General features: G+C 46.2%; 1 protein-coding gene across 2 annotated transcripts in view; it reads left to right on the top strand.

The window, feature by feature from the left end:
• PAMR1 (peptidase domain containing associated with muscle regeneration 1) overlaps positions 1–14,047 on the top strand; it is a 77,511-nt gene that overhangs the window by 42,297 nt on the left and 21,167 nt on the right. For both annotated transcript variants that reach the window (XM_059874681.1, NM_001015591.1), the window contains 3 exon segments: positions 504–618; positions 4,438–4,655; positions 7,197–7,304. In XM_059874681.1, coding sequence (XP_059730664.1) covers positions 504–618; positions 4,438–4,655; positions 7,197–7,304 — 441 coding nt within the window.

Below are 14,047 nucleotides of genomic sequence, written 5' to 3'. Positions count from 1 at the left end.
GGATTATATGTGTGGATTGAGGGTGTGCAGGGGACACAGAGCAGAGGGGCTTACGTAAATTTAGACGCTGAACAAAGGCCACAGTGTCCCAGGCAGAGCTGCTGGGAGGGCCAACTTTCTGAGCCTTGTAAGGTGGCGGCAGCAGGCTGGGGTGTGGCAGTCTTGGAGAGGTAGGATGAGGGTGGCTTGGACCTCACATTCAGACACAGCTAGGTTTTAAATCTCTGCTCTGTCACTTAATAGCTAGACAAATTATTTAATCTCTGGTTATCCATTTTTCCATCTGGAAAACTGGAATGATGCTATTTCCCTTCTCAAGCTGTTGGGTTAAATGAATGAATAATTCATTGCCAGTTGCTGAGCATATCGCCAGGGGCTTGAGAAATAGAAATATCCTTCTCCATTCTGTTTTTAGGGGCGTGGATGAGCTCAGAGGCTTCGAGACCTTTTACCGTCTCTTTCCTGTTGACTCCAATTTCTATGCCTCAATCTTCTCTTCTCAGGATGTGGCCAGGTTCTACGTGTTCCAAAGGGTCAGATTTTGTTGGAGAGCTACCCCCTGAATGCTCACTGTGAGTGGACCATTCACGCCAAACCTGGATTTATCATCCAACTCAGGTAAGGGGCTGCGGTCAGAATTATGGAACCTGAGGTTTGAGGAAGTGCAGTAACAAAACCAAAGGTCCTGGACCCTAGTAATCAGGGCTAACCATCTACATTTTATTCTTGAAAGCAGAAAATGTATATTAGAGCCTTTCTGTTTACCTCTTAGTGATTTTGTGGGATAAGGCCTGGGTAAGACGACCACCAATTAAATGCTTGTCCTTCACTGACTGCAGACAGTGGGGCTCAGGTGATGATGACCCCAGGAAGACACCAATATGTCAGAACACAGCACTGAGAGCAACCTGCCCACCCATAACCTTGACCAGGTCACCTAATTCACTTAGTACTGGCTGGATTCTATGGAAGGGGAGGAAATAAGGCCAGGCCTAACCTTCAAGGACTTTGTACTCTAGATTGGGGTTTATGTTTGTCACAGCTTCTTTCATTGCTGTTCTCAGAAACCAACCACCACCTCCACAACCAATAAGCTGATTCTTTCATTTGTGTGGACGATAAGCCGTTCATCTTATGGAACGTTGGGGTCCACAGAAATGTTTAATTCATGCCATGGACCCAGTTGTAACTAGAGATAAATAACACAAGTGCATCCTGCTTTGTGAGAACTGTTCACTGCTGCATCCAGGAGCCTGGAACAGGACATGGTACACACGACAGGTGCTCGATAGACCCTTCCTGCATAGATAAAGTTGAAAGATCTGCTCCCTGTTGCCAGTGTTTCTCCTCTCTCCTGGCAGACACCTCTAGTCTTCCTCTTTAGTAAAGCAGAGTGGCCCACTCAGCCCAGGACTTTTAGGGACGTTGTCCACCTAGCTCTTCCCTTTTCTAACTCATGGAGATGTTGGCGGTGATGGAAATCTCTAATCTTCTAGAGCACAGGCTTCCAATCGGTGTTTTCTGGGTGGATTGATGCACCCAGAGGTTCCCTTATGTCAGCTGGCTCCTCGATGGCACTCTGTTGTGCAGGAGGGGCAACACGGTACCCCACATCGAGAGGATCCAGAACTCAGGTCCCTTTCCCAACCCGCGCATCAAAGCCACCCTTTAGTTGCTGGTCTTCTTGTTCCCTGAGGTCCTGGGGTTAGGATTAAGGTTCAGTAAATGAACTTTCCTAGAGGAAGTTCAAGAAGCAAGTGAGAGGCTACACCATTCTGCTGAATGGGCTCCAGGCTGGATCTTTTAGTGTGATAAGGACAGTTTTGGATGCCACAGGCTAATTTTTCAGCAACTCAGGGACCAGGACAAATGGTCCCCTGGGACAAATGTCCCAGGACAAAAGCTCTCCAGAGGCCTCTGGAGAGCTTCTCCAAGACCCAGGATGAAAAGAAATCAGCTCCCCCTCCCCAACTCCACCAACCAAAAATCCAAAATGTTGGAGGGGTTGAGAAGTGCATCACCTGCCTAGGAAAGGGTCCTAGGAAGGCACAGAAGTATATAGGTTTCTTCCCTGCAAACCTGGACCTGCTGGCCAGGGGTAATTATAAGGACGGAAATACTCTGCAGCCTAGTGTCCAGCCCCAAAGCTGGTCGTCATCCCTGGTGTTCCCTTTTCCATCGCCTACCACAGCCAGGTCACCAGAGAATCTATTTACTCAGCTGTAAAATAATCTCATCTGTCCACTGTCTCTACTGCCAAAATTCTACTTTGAACTGCCACCAACTCTTACCTGGATCCTCTTGTGGCCTAATTGGCTTCCCTGCCTCCACTTTTGCTGGCTCTGCCATCTCCTCTCTTCAGAGTGGCTGGAGTGATCCTTTAAAATCCTCTCTCAAATTGTCATTCTGTTGGTGAAACCTTCCAGTGGTTTCTCTCAAGCTTGGAATAAAATTCAAACTCCTCACCATACAAAACGTCTCCTGCTGTCCTCTCTGACCTTCCTTCACACCATTCTCCCAGGTATGCACTGCCTGGCAGTGTAGCATCCCTGCCTCCTTTCATTTCCTCAGAGATGCTCATGACTACCTCAGGGCCTTTGTACTTACAGATTTCTCCTGCCTGGACCACTCTTCCCCATGACCTGCACATGGCTGGCTCCATTTCATCAGTTAAGTGTCTACCCTTGACCATGTATGTAGAAAGCTTATCCTCCCAGTCACTCTCAGTGCTCTTACCTGCTCTGTTTTTCTTAGGACTTAACACTCTCTGGAATCCCCTTGTTTTCTGGTTTCCTTGCTTATTTTCTGTCCCTCAAATCAGAACTCATGAGGGCAGGCACTGTGTCTACTAGGGAAGTTGCCGTACTTTCAGCACCTGGAACAGCGCCTGTCACAGTGCAGACCTGCCATAGATGCATTGAATAAGGAACACATGAGTGAATGTAAATGCAGGTTGCAGTGTCTCGTGTTTCAGTTTCAGAAAAAGCTGTGATCTCGGTTTGGTGGTGGCCTTGCCCCCCCCACCCCCGCCACATCCCTTCCCCCTTTTCAAATTAAGACACCAAAGCCCAGAGAAGCAAGGGATTGCTCAAGGCCGGCAGTGAGCTGGTGTGGCCAGATCCTTAAAACTATAGCAAGTTGCACACATTATGATGAGTAGGACTTACACTCCCGTACAAAAGGTTTTGTGATAAAAATTTCTGAAAAATAAACACTAGCCATACTCAGTGATCATTCCTTTTTTAAATAAGATCTTTAAGATCATTTACAATATCCTGATTGTTCTCTAATTCTGGCACATGGAGTTTTTGCCCAAGGTGATAGAAGTGGCACTGGTCTGAACTTTTCAGGTGGCAGTTCTGAGTTCTCTGTCTATTCCCACTTCTCCAGAACGTGAGGAAGAAGATACAGATGTACATTTTGTGAACTTGATAACTCAGGCATTCCCTTGGAATCTTCTGAAAAGTAATCTTTTCCTCTCTTGCCTTGGTGTGTATCTGCCTCTTTTCTTACCTCTTGGAAATGAGAGCTTAGGGTTTTATCTTCTGCGTTTTTGATCCATTGCATCCCAATATTTCCAAACCCAAGATCCCTTTGAGGTAATCAAAGATATGTCTCTTTCAATTCTGAAATTTTGATATGATGCTACTCTTTCTACTCTTTGGGGCAAGAGTTATTGTTACCAAGAGGATAATTATCTTCTGATCCTTCCATCAGACAGAAGAGTATGCATGCAGAGAGTTTTTCCTTTACTTGGTCTTTAAGATAACATATACTCTATCACTCTCCAATTGTAAAATTGAAGTATCCATTTTATCACCTACTCAACAACATTTGTTTATTGTCTCTACATGCTAGGCACTGCATTAGGCACTAAGCAAACATTGATGGAGTAAGACAGATGCCACACCCTGCCCTTAAGGAATTTGCAGTCTAGGGGAGCTAGGGGAGCAGACAGGCATGCATGTGTGCACACACACACTCACAAAGTCAAGGAGATAAATATGAGAAAGTAAAATGTCTATACACATTATGACAAAAACAAGGGCTCTCCTTTAGAAAGAGTTGTCAGGGAAGCCTCTTTAAGGAGAGAATATTTTAGCTGAGCTCTGAGTTTAGGAAGGAACCAGCCATGCAGCCTGGGAGGAGCAGTGCCCCTAAACGGGGAGCTGGTGTGTGCAGAGGTTCTCGGAATGGACTGTGCTGCCCCCTGCACCTGGCATGCGTCCACACACGTGCCCACAGTACACCTGCCCACACACATGGAAAGAAATGCAGCTGCTCGCAAGTCCTCCAGGGCCACGGTTCTCTCAGATCAGGGCATAGCTCCTCTCTTCCGGAGGTCTACTTATCATCTGGCCTTGAACTTGCCCAGGGCGGGTGGAAGGATTCTTCAGGGCCTCACCTGTCTCCTGTTCTCACCCTCTCCTCCTCCAGGATTGTCATGTTGAGCCTGGAGTTTGATTACATGTGCCAATATGACTATGTTGAGGTCCGTGACGGGGACAGCAGCGACAGCCAGATCATCAAGCGTTTCTGTGGCAATGAGCGGCCAGCTCCCATCCGAAGCACGGGCTCCTCACTCCACATCCTCTTCCACTCAGATGGCTCCAAGAACTTCGATGGCTTCCATGCCATCTTTGAGGAGATCACAGGTAAAGGCCAGAGAGAGAAAGGCCAAATTTTATTTTATTTTGGAATTTATTTTTTGGCCATGCCCCACGGCATGTGGGATCTTAGTTCCCCGACCAGGGATTGAATCCACACCCCCTGCAGTGGAAACACGGATTCATAACCACTGGACCTCCAGAGAAGTTCCCAAATGTCACTTTTTATGGCTGCGCTCTAGATAAACATTCCTTTCTGTGTATCCCACTCCTTCCTGCCCAGCCTTGTTAAAACCCCACCCTCTGGGTTCTCAGAAATGACCTGCACATTGAGAAGGTAGAGAGAAATGGCAAGGGGTGTTTCAGAAACACTCACCAGAACCAGAACTAGGAATTCTTACTTCTCCTTCTCCTGTAAAGCTGCTGTGGTACAGATAGATCAAGTCACTTGTCTATGGTTGCACAGCTCTAGAGATGGAACTAGGAATCTGCACAGTTTGGCTCTGGAGCTCCTGTTAGGGGCTCTCATGGTTAAGAGAGTTAGCTTTGGTCCCTGGCAGGTTAAACCGTATGGCTTAGACAAGTTCTACTGTTCTGGGCCTGAGTTTCCTAATCAGTGAATAAGGGCGTGACCCTAGATCCTGCTCCGTTAAGGAGTCTCTGGGAGACAGAACAGATGAAGAGCTGAGCAATGTCTGGTGCAGAGGAAACCCTCAGTAGCCGCCCTGCCCCAGGCGTGCCCTGAGCCTCCTTTGTCATCTTTCAAATAATTGTTCCAAGTCTGACACTACCCAGGAAATGCCACTCGCTTTATGAGGAACTCTGCGTCTGACTTCACCTCCTGTCCTGTCAAATGAGGAAGTAGCATTTGGCCAAAATGAACAACGGGCTCAGTGCTAAGGAATCACCCCAGATCTTTTTTACTCCTTGGAGATGGGATTGCATCAGGTTTTACAAAATAAACTCCAGCTTGAAATATTTATTTTTTGAAACAAATAACTGAATTTAAGAAATTGCAATGGCCTTTTGACCATTCAAGCTCCCTTATGGAAGGTCTGATACGGATATCTCAGGAAGGGAGGTGGGCGGAGGTGGAATCAGCCTTTCTTTAGCCTCACCCATTCAGCAAAACCAGCAGACACCTCACCCTCTCCACATGGTCCCCCTGAGAACGTTCTGCCAGGGCCTCCGGCGGTTGCTCCTATGAGCTGTGTGCTGACTTCCTCCCAGGACGTGTGTCTCCTATGCAGACTTGCAGGGCCTGGGAGCTCTAGAGGCTTTTGCTGCTATGCTGTGGTCAGCCTGCGGCTCAGTCCTTGCCCCTCGGTGCCGCCCTGCCAGTCAAGGCTGAGATCTGTCTGGGGGTGTTCATGGCAGTCAGAAGTTGGGGGCAGAGGCGGCTCACCAGCTTGCGACCCTGTGTCTGAGGGAAGGGTCAGGAGGGTCTCTTCCTCACTCTCCCCTGGAGGACTCTGGTCTGTGTGATCTTCCTGTTCCTCAGGCACCTGGTGTGACCCACCTGCAGTCTTTATTTCCTGCCTAAAGCCCCCTTCCCATTCCTGCACGTCATGTCCCATCCCCGGAGGCCCTGTCAGATTTCTCCTGCCCTGTTAAGCCTTTTCCCTTCTTCCAATGAGCTGTGGCTTTGCCCTTTTCTGAATGTCTTCTAGCACTTTCTCTCTTTTCTGACACTCACTGAATCAAACTTCAGGTTATAGTCACTGCCGACTCTTCTTCACAAAGCTTTGTCCTGATGAGCAGGCTCTCCTGTTCGTCTTTGTATCTCACCAGCGCCTTCCACCGAGCCAGCGCTCGATTCAGGCTTGTTGCACTTGGCCTAGCCATGTATTTCTACACCAGGGTAAATGAAGGTGGGGTTAGTGGGAAACAAGCAGACTAGTGTTTCCCAAAGTGTTCTCTGTAGAAAAATGGTCCCCAGGACACTCTGTGAAATGCAGTCTCTCAGATCAAATAAGCCTGTGAAAGGTAGAATGTTATGTGCATTCTTAGAAATTCACAATGCACATTAGAACGTGGAATGTGCTGAGAAGTTCTGCAGTGCGGAAACCTGGTGAATTATCATTTAACCCCAGTAGCATTTCCCCACCGTATCTGAGACCATTAACTCTCAACACATCAAGGGACTACTGTTTACAGAATGCATGTTTGGAAATTCTTGAGTACCCTTTCACCAGTGTCATGAAGTCGTCTTCCGGTTCCTTTCCCCCAGTACCCCGGATGCTGCGCTTCCTTGAATAAAAGATGATGTGTTAGCCAAGCCTGCTCTCTCCCCATAGGAGCCCCCATGGGAGGGGTGAAGCTTGCTTCTGCTTTAATTATGTGCTGCACTCGTGTGTGTTGTCCTAGACTAGAGGTGTCTGGAGCAGACTTCCAGGGCTTGGAAAACATCAAATAACATCAGCAGCATTTGATTAGTGAGTAGCTGTTTTAGGCAATCTTGAAACAGTGTTAACATGATTTCAATAAAAGGACTTTAAAAGACAAGTGAGAGGCTGTGATCAGGACTCCAGGCTTGAATGAAGGGCTCACGCACAGGGGCACTGAGAGCAATTGCCTTCTCTCTTACAGCGTGTTCCTCGTCCCCTTGTTTCCACGATGGCACTTGCCTCCTTGACAGCACCGGATCTTACAAGTGTGCCTGCCTGGCGGGCTACACCGGGAAGCACTGTGAAAATCGTGAGTTTGCCTGCAGAGTGGGAGTGAAGGCGTCACGTGGGGCTGGCATGGAGAGGGTCTGGGGAGTGTTGTTCCCTGGTGTCTACATGGTCTGTCCAAGATAACAGGTAACATGGACTCTCCCATTGAGTGAATCTCAAGAGGGTTGGGATCCCTCTGGGTCAGAATGTCTGGAACCACCCCAGTTTGCCCTCACCTGCTGCAAATACCGCTTAGAAATATCTTATCTTAGAAAGATATGCCTTCAGTGGCCTCAAATAGCATCCAGTGCTCAAACACACTGAGAAAGAGTTAACAGTAGAAAGCTACCATCATACACGCTCCTGAGGCCCGGAGTCTGAACTCCCTCTCCATCCCACTGTCTGAATTTTGGAGACATGCTCCAGGGCACCATTCACTGTGTTTCTGTGCAGTCTGAAGCCCTGCATTGAGGATGGTAAAGATATAGGATAACTATGAGCCCCAGATTCCCGGGGACAGTTTACGCGTTTTGTCTATGTCTAGTTATTAATAGCATACTCTTTCATACTCAAGTGTCCTGAGTGGATGACAAAGTACAGTCATCATCTTATGATGATCTGACCAGGTTACATGAGTCACAGGCAAAGCAACATTTTATTGACAGACTACTAAGCACTGAGGTCTATGGGAATGCAGGAGAAAGCATGTCTTACTGTTCTCTGAAGGACCTTATCCCGACTTGTGAGCTCAGCTCTGTGCTTCTCTGGTAATTCTTGAGCAGGTCTGAGAGGCGATGGGGCTGTGAGGGTGGTATAGCCCAGAGGAGTCATAGAGGAAAGAAGTCTACCAGCCATGGCAGTCCACATATCATTCTCTAGGATGGTTCCCTTTCTGCCCTTGCCACTCGAGTCCTCACCGCCTCCTGCCTGAGCCATATCCTGGCTGTCCCATTGGGTCACCCACACTTTCTTGCAGACAGAAGTCAAACAAATGACTTACTCCAAAGCAGGTAGGAGTTTCCCATTCATGCTTTTGAAAGGCAGAACGTGACTCTTGTGTGCTATTGGACTCAAACTTTTGCCAGAGGAGAGAAACTAGAACATGTATCTGATATGGCAAATCCTTATCTGATAATGGTGTCTGATATGGCATTGCCCTTGGGAAGGGTACACACAGGCCAATGCATATGGCAGCGTCAGGCAGCACCCAGCCCAGTGGGGTGGTGCCCAGGACTGTGCCATTGGCAGAGAGGAACATAAACACTATGACCAGAAATCAACTATCAAGGGTCTTTGGTAATCAAGAGCCTGTCTGTGCATGACAAGTGGTCCTAACGGAAGTTTGAGACCTAAAACTGGTATCCCACGCCGCAGCTGTCACATGGATGAAATGAGCAGAAGAACAGGAGGAGTCAGCGTTTGGGGAAAAGCAAAGGAGGGCAGCTAATGACCTAGGGAGGGTTCCCCCTAAGCAGATCCTGACGTGGGAACGTGTGTACAGATGACATGTCAAGGACACGTCCTCCAGGAGAAGCTGGTGAGGGAGTGGGGAGGCTGGACCGGAAGGGAAGGAAGCCAAGCAAAGGCGTGATTTCGGGCAAAATCCCAGCCCGAGTGTTAACAGGCAGTGGAATCTGGAATGGAATGCACATCTCAGAGTGTGTCCTGGCTTTAACGCAAGACAGCTGGGCTTTCCTATCCCAAGTGCAATTGGCGATTGGCTAAGGACTGCCTTGGGCAAGTAGGACGTGCTTACCTTTCTGTGCATGTGCCAGGGTGGTTCCAGTAACACTCGAGCAGTGGAGTTGGTTGGTGCAGGCCACTGGAAGTAAAACAGTACATTGGGTGGGGGAGGGGACGTAAGGGGCATCCAAGGACAGAGCCCCAGCAGCCTCTGCTGCTGTCATTTCTGACTGGCATGCTCAGGTTACTCTGGGGTCATTCTAGATATAAGAGACCTGGTGTGACAACGTTCTATAAAGTTCACGCATTTTCGGTTAATTTCGTGACTTTTCCTTGCAAACAGTGCATGAAGCCAGTGTCGGGAGTGTGTCCTTGAGTGTACATTTCATTCTACTTAACACACCCGTTGCTTTGGGCGTCTCAGCTGACCTAAGTGTGATTATGCCGGATTCTTAGAAAATTATGTTCTGCTTTGTGGTTCTTGTCTCGTTCAAGTTCTCTGTGAGGCGTACAAGGTGGAGAAAAGAAGTGTTGCTTTCCCTTTGTTTCAGGAATTTGTAGATGGAGTGATTGTGGAGTCTTGATAATGACCAATCATGAGTGCTACCCTTTAGATGCAGAGGGGTACCAAGAAGGAAGCCCTAAATTCTTGACAAATTAACTTTACCATATTAGGGCTTTGATTAACAAAGGCAAAATTGGAGAAAAGTAAAACATTACCATATTAGTCGAAATACCTGTAAGAAGCTGAGTCAAATTGGGGAAGGGAAGTGGAGCAGAGGGAAGGAAATTGGTCCAAAAGTTTTGACTAGAATATTTATGAGTAGCTTTTGAGTGAAAAACGGACTTCTAGGCATTATTACTCTATCCAGAAAAAAAACCAGAACAAAACAAATAAACATGATGAAAAAGAATGTAAACGACGTCATTATGAGCTGAGTCATAACTTGATTCATGAACTGTCTCAAATCCCTTTTGGTCTCAAGTCATTTTTGGTTTCAAAACATCAGCGTAGATGGACAAGAGAATTCTTTCTAGCTACTTTTCAAAACGTTGTTCAAAAACCATAATTCTCTTAGTACCCTGTAGTTGAGATTGGGGGAAGATACTGGTGGTAGATATCTGATAAGCCATTTGCTGGCAGCAACGTGGGGGTGGTGGTTTAATCCCTAAGTCATGTCTGACTCCTGTGACACCATGGACTGTAACCCACTAGGCTTCTCTGTCTGTGGGATTTCCCAGGCAAGAATACTGGAGTGGGTAGTGATTTCCTTCTCCAGGGGATCTTCCTGACCTAGGGATCAAACCCACGTCTCCTGCAGTGCACCGAGTTTTTGGTTTTTTTTTCACCACTGAGCCACCAGGAAAGCCTTGGGGGACCAAATGTTTGATAATTTTCCATAAGATTTAGGTCTGTTTTTCCATTTTAGGATATTCACCATGAATTCCAACTAACTCAATAAGGGAATCATCACAATTGTAACAGTTTACCTTGTAATTTCTGAACAAACTTTAACCATTTTTCCAGAAAAAAACAAAAAGAAAAAAAAAAAACTTTATCATAGGTATATCAAAAAGCTGAAAATACCTCCCTGGAGGAAATTCTTTCAAAATTAATAAGAAACTGAAGCATTCTAGGATACTCTAAATTCTAAAATGCCCATATTGGACTAGGCATATGTTTTTAAAAAATGACTTTTAAAGCAGCAAAACAAATATTAATGAGAATTCCGTCTTTTGTTTATGTAGCACCAAATCTGACAAGGGGAAATCATTTCATGGATGATGCGTTAATGTGCTACTCTCCTAAAGGTTTTGTGGGAAGGTAGATGATCCTTTAAGCAAATGAAGGATTTGAAGTACAGGGCTTAAGACACTAAATTGGTCGAATTCAAGACCAGAGGCCAGAATTCCACACTTCCCACCCTGTTTACAATCTCTCAGACACCGTTCTCACCACCTGGCTTGGTGAGACTACAGATGATGGATTGATTAGCTCTGGTTAGCATCCTGTCTTATCAAGTCCTCTCAGAGGACTTCTCTTCCCAGGTAAGACCCACCTGTCTCTCTTCTCTAGAAAGTCCCAATTAACTGTCTCTTGATATGAGTTATTCTCTTTATTTTCCTTGTGTGTGTTTATGTCCGTGAGTGGGAATAGAATTGAAACAGATTTTCTGCTTAATTACAGAAGAAATATAGACTTGTAAAAATAATCAAACAGTACAGAGGTGTATAAAATAAAAAGAACATTATTTTCCTTGAACAATCCTGGTTGCCAGGGTTAGCAACTTGATGAGGATCCTTCTAAACCTTTTTCTAAGGCGTGCAAACCTAGGCGGTCTATATGTCATTACTTGAAACCAGTGGTTCTCATCTAGGGGTGATTTTGTCCCAGATTTTTGATCTGGGGCAGGACCAGGGGACTTTTGGAAACTGGAAACTTTTTTGGTTGTTGTAACAGCAGGAGGGGAGGCTTCCCCTGGCATTTGGTGGGTAGAGGCCAGAGATGCTGCAAAACCCCCCAAGACACACAGGACAGCCCCACAACAAAGAGCTGTCTGGCCAACAGGTCAGTAGTGCCAAGACTGAGAAACCTGGTTTCAAGCAAAAGTGAATTTAAAGCATGCATACAATTTTTCAACTTTTTGCCTTCAGTGTTCATATCATAGACATTTTCCCAGGTCAATCCATGTTGGTCTCCCTCTTGGGAGAAAAAAATGATTGCTGAGGACTCCATTATATGAATGTCTATCCAATCATATAATCATTCCATCGCTTAAGATGGACTTAATGTCATTTTTAATATTCTCACTATTATGAAAAAGGCTGAGATGAATAGCCTCACATGTTTCTTTGTTCACATGCAAAGGTATTTTGTAAAAAAATTCCTAGATGTCGAACTGTTAGTCCAAAGGTTACCCGTATTTAAACTTTGGAGAGCTGTTGCCAAAGTGGTCACCAAAAGTCACTTTACCAGCTTACGAGACAAGCCATTATAAACACCAGTCCTCAAAAGAAGAATTAGAACATGCATGTCAGCAGCTCAGTCTATGCTTGTCAAGTTGGAAATGGATTTATTTTCAAAGGAATTCTTTGAGTCTGAGGGGAGATGTTTTGTTCAGATTTTGTGGGGTAGTAGATAAACAACCTGAAGAAGAAAATGGCAACCCACTCCAGTATTCTTGCCTGGGAAATCCCATCAACAGAGGAGCCTGGCAGGCTACAGTCCATGGGGTCACGAAAAGACTTGGGCACGACTTCATGACTAAACGAGCAAGCAAGATGAACAAGAAGATACAATCAACACAGGTTTTCCCGTTGGGTTCCTGAGAGGGTGCGAGAGCCCTGAGGGCAGTCTTCACTGATTGCAACTCCACCTTCTCCTCAAGTTGTTTTCCAGGTAAGAACCACCTCCTCCTGCTCCCAGATGACCTCCTTTGAGAACAAAACAGGGGAGTGGCCCCTCCTGAGCTCTGGGGCCAAGCTAACCTCCTGCCAGCACCCTCTGCAACCCCAGCCTCCCTGGGCCACCATGTAGGAAACTGGGGCCCCTTTTTTTTCCTCTGAAGTTTCCTGTTTCTTTGGATGGAACAGAAGGACAAAGTAAGTTCTTGAGTAAAGGGTTGGAGTCTTGTTTTGAAAGTAGAGAGTGAGGGGTTCACTGCCCGCTCCACTTTCCATGTCGTCTTTGTTCCTCTGGCCCAGTTGACGGTGCCGAGGTCTCCCCCCTGCATCCTAATGAAGGGCGATGAAACGGGCTAAATCTTGGGGCACAATGCTCACCCTGCGGGCTCAGACGCGCCTTTGAACAACACAAATCGGCTTCCACCAATTAAAGACAAATGGTGTCTCTGGATTCATTGGGGTTCTGGGGCATCAGGAGGTTTCCCACTAGCCTGTCCCGAGGACTGGGAAGAAAACAGCCTTGGATAAGAGGCACACTTTATATTTTAGCTTCAAAGGGCCAACCCGTGTTTCTCATCAAAATAAGTGACTGGGAACTTTGGGGTTTTCCGGGAGACCTTAATAGTGATGAATGTGCTGAGAACCCTTGTGGGTCACAGTCACCTCTCCCATCACAGGTAAATAATGGGCTGCAGGCTTGCTGGGATTAATGCGTATTTGTTCTAAGATCTCTTAGGGGAGACATTGTAAAAATGGAATTTTGTACTGGCTTCTTTAGAGTTCAAAAGCTCTGTTTCATCCTTAACATGTAGAAGACGGGTAAGAATGCCTTTGTCCACACTGGGATGACACAACCTAGGGTGGAGAGCTTGGACTCTGGTCAGAAAGACTTTGGTTTGGTTCTAAATCTGCGATTTACCAGCCTGGTAAGTCTTAAGCAAGTAATTTACCTCCTAGGAGTCTCAGTCTCCCCACTTATAAATTCTAGGAAAATCTTATCAAGTTCTTCTCAGGGGTGATGGCAGGGAGGGAATGAGATGATCCATTTAAGATACTTGTGTATTGATACAGATAGTGATAGAATTATACTGAATTTAATAGAAGAAGTTATTCTTATGACTACCTCTGGGCCCTGTAGCCATTTAAAAGTTTGGCAGAAAGCAGGGATGTTCTAAGGGGTTAGGGCATCAGCACTCATTTCTATAAACTAGATGATCATGACAAACCTTTCTCAGACTCTCAAGGTTTAAGAAAATTCTCCCAAGAGTTTCTGAGTTTTTTCTGTGAACTGTTCCTCCTGAATCATTGCCAGATGCTAAGGACTGCTACCATTACATCTGCATCCAGGCAAGAAAGATTGGGTTTTAAAGGACAGGTAGATACTGCCAATGCCATTGTCATAAAGAAACCCTGGATCCCAGGAGTAGACACGCACAGTGGCACTATGGATGGGGAGTCTCTGTAGCCAGAACAGCCAGAATAGGGGGCTGTTGGAGATGAAACATGGAGTAATAGCAGGGGGAACTGCATTGGGAAACTCTGGGACAGGTTGCCCCAAGCATCATGTTACTTGGTCAGCCTCCTTATTCCTCATGGTTCTTTTTTAATGGTCACTCATTAACATGAAGTGGACTCTATGTCTGTCCCCTGTGGTTATACAGGAGACCAAGTGTCCAGAGCATCCCTTGCATATTA

The sequence above is a fragment of the Bos taurus genome, chromosome 15 (assembly GCF_002263795.3).
Source record: "Bos taurus isolate L1 Dominette 01449 registration number 42190680 breed Hereford chromosome 15, ARS-UCD2.0, whole genome shotgun sequence".
In the NCBI taxonomy this organism is placed as follows: Eukaryota; Metazoa; Chordata; class Mammalia; order Artiodactyla; family Bovidae; genus Bos; species Bos taurus.
The sequence above is the reverse complement of the archived record's forward strand: the minus strand, read 5'-3'. Positions and strand labels throughout refer to the sequence as shown.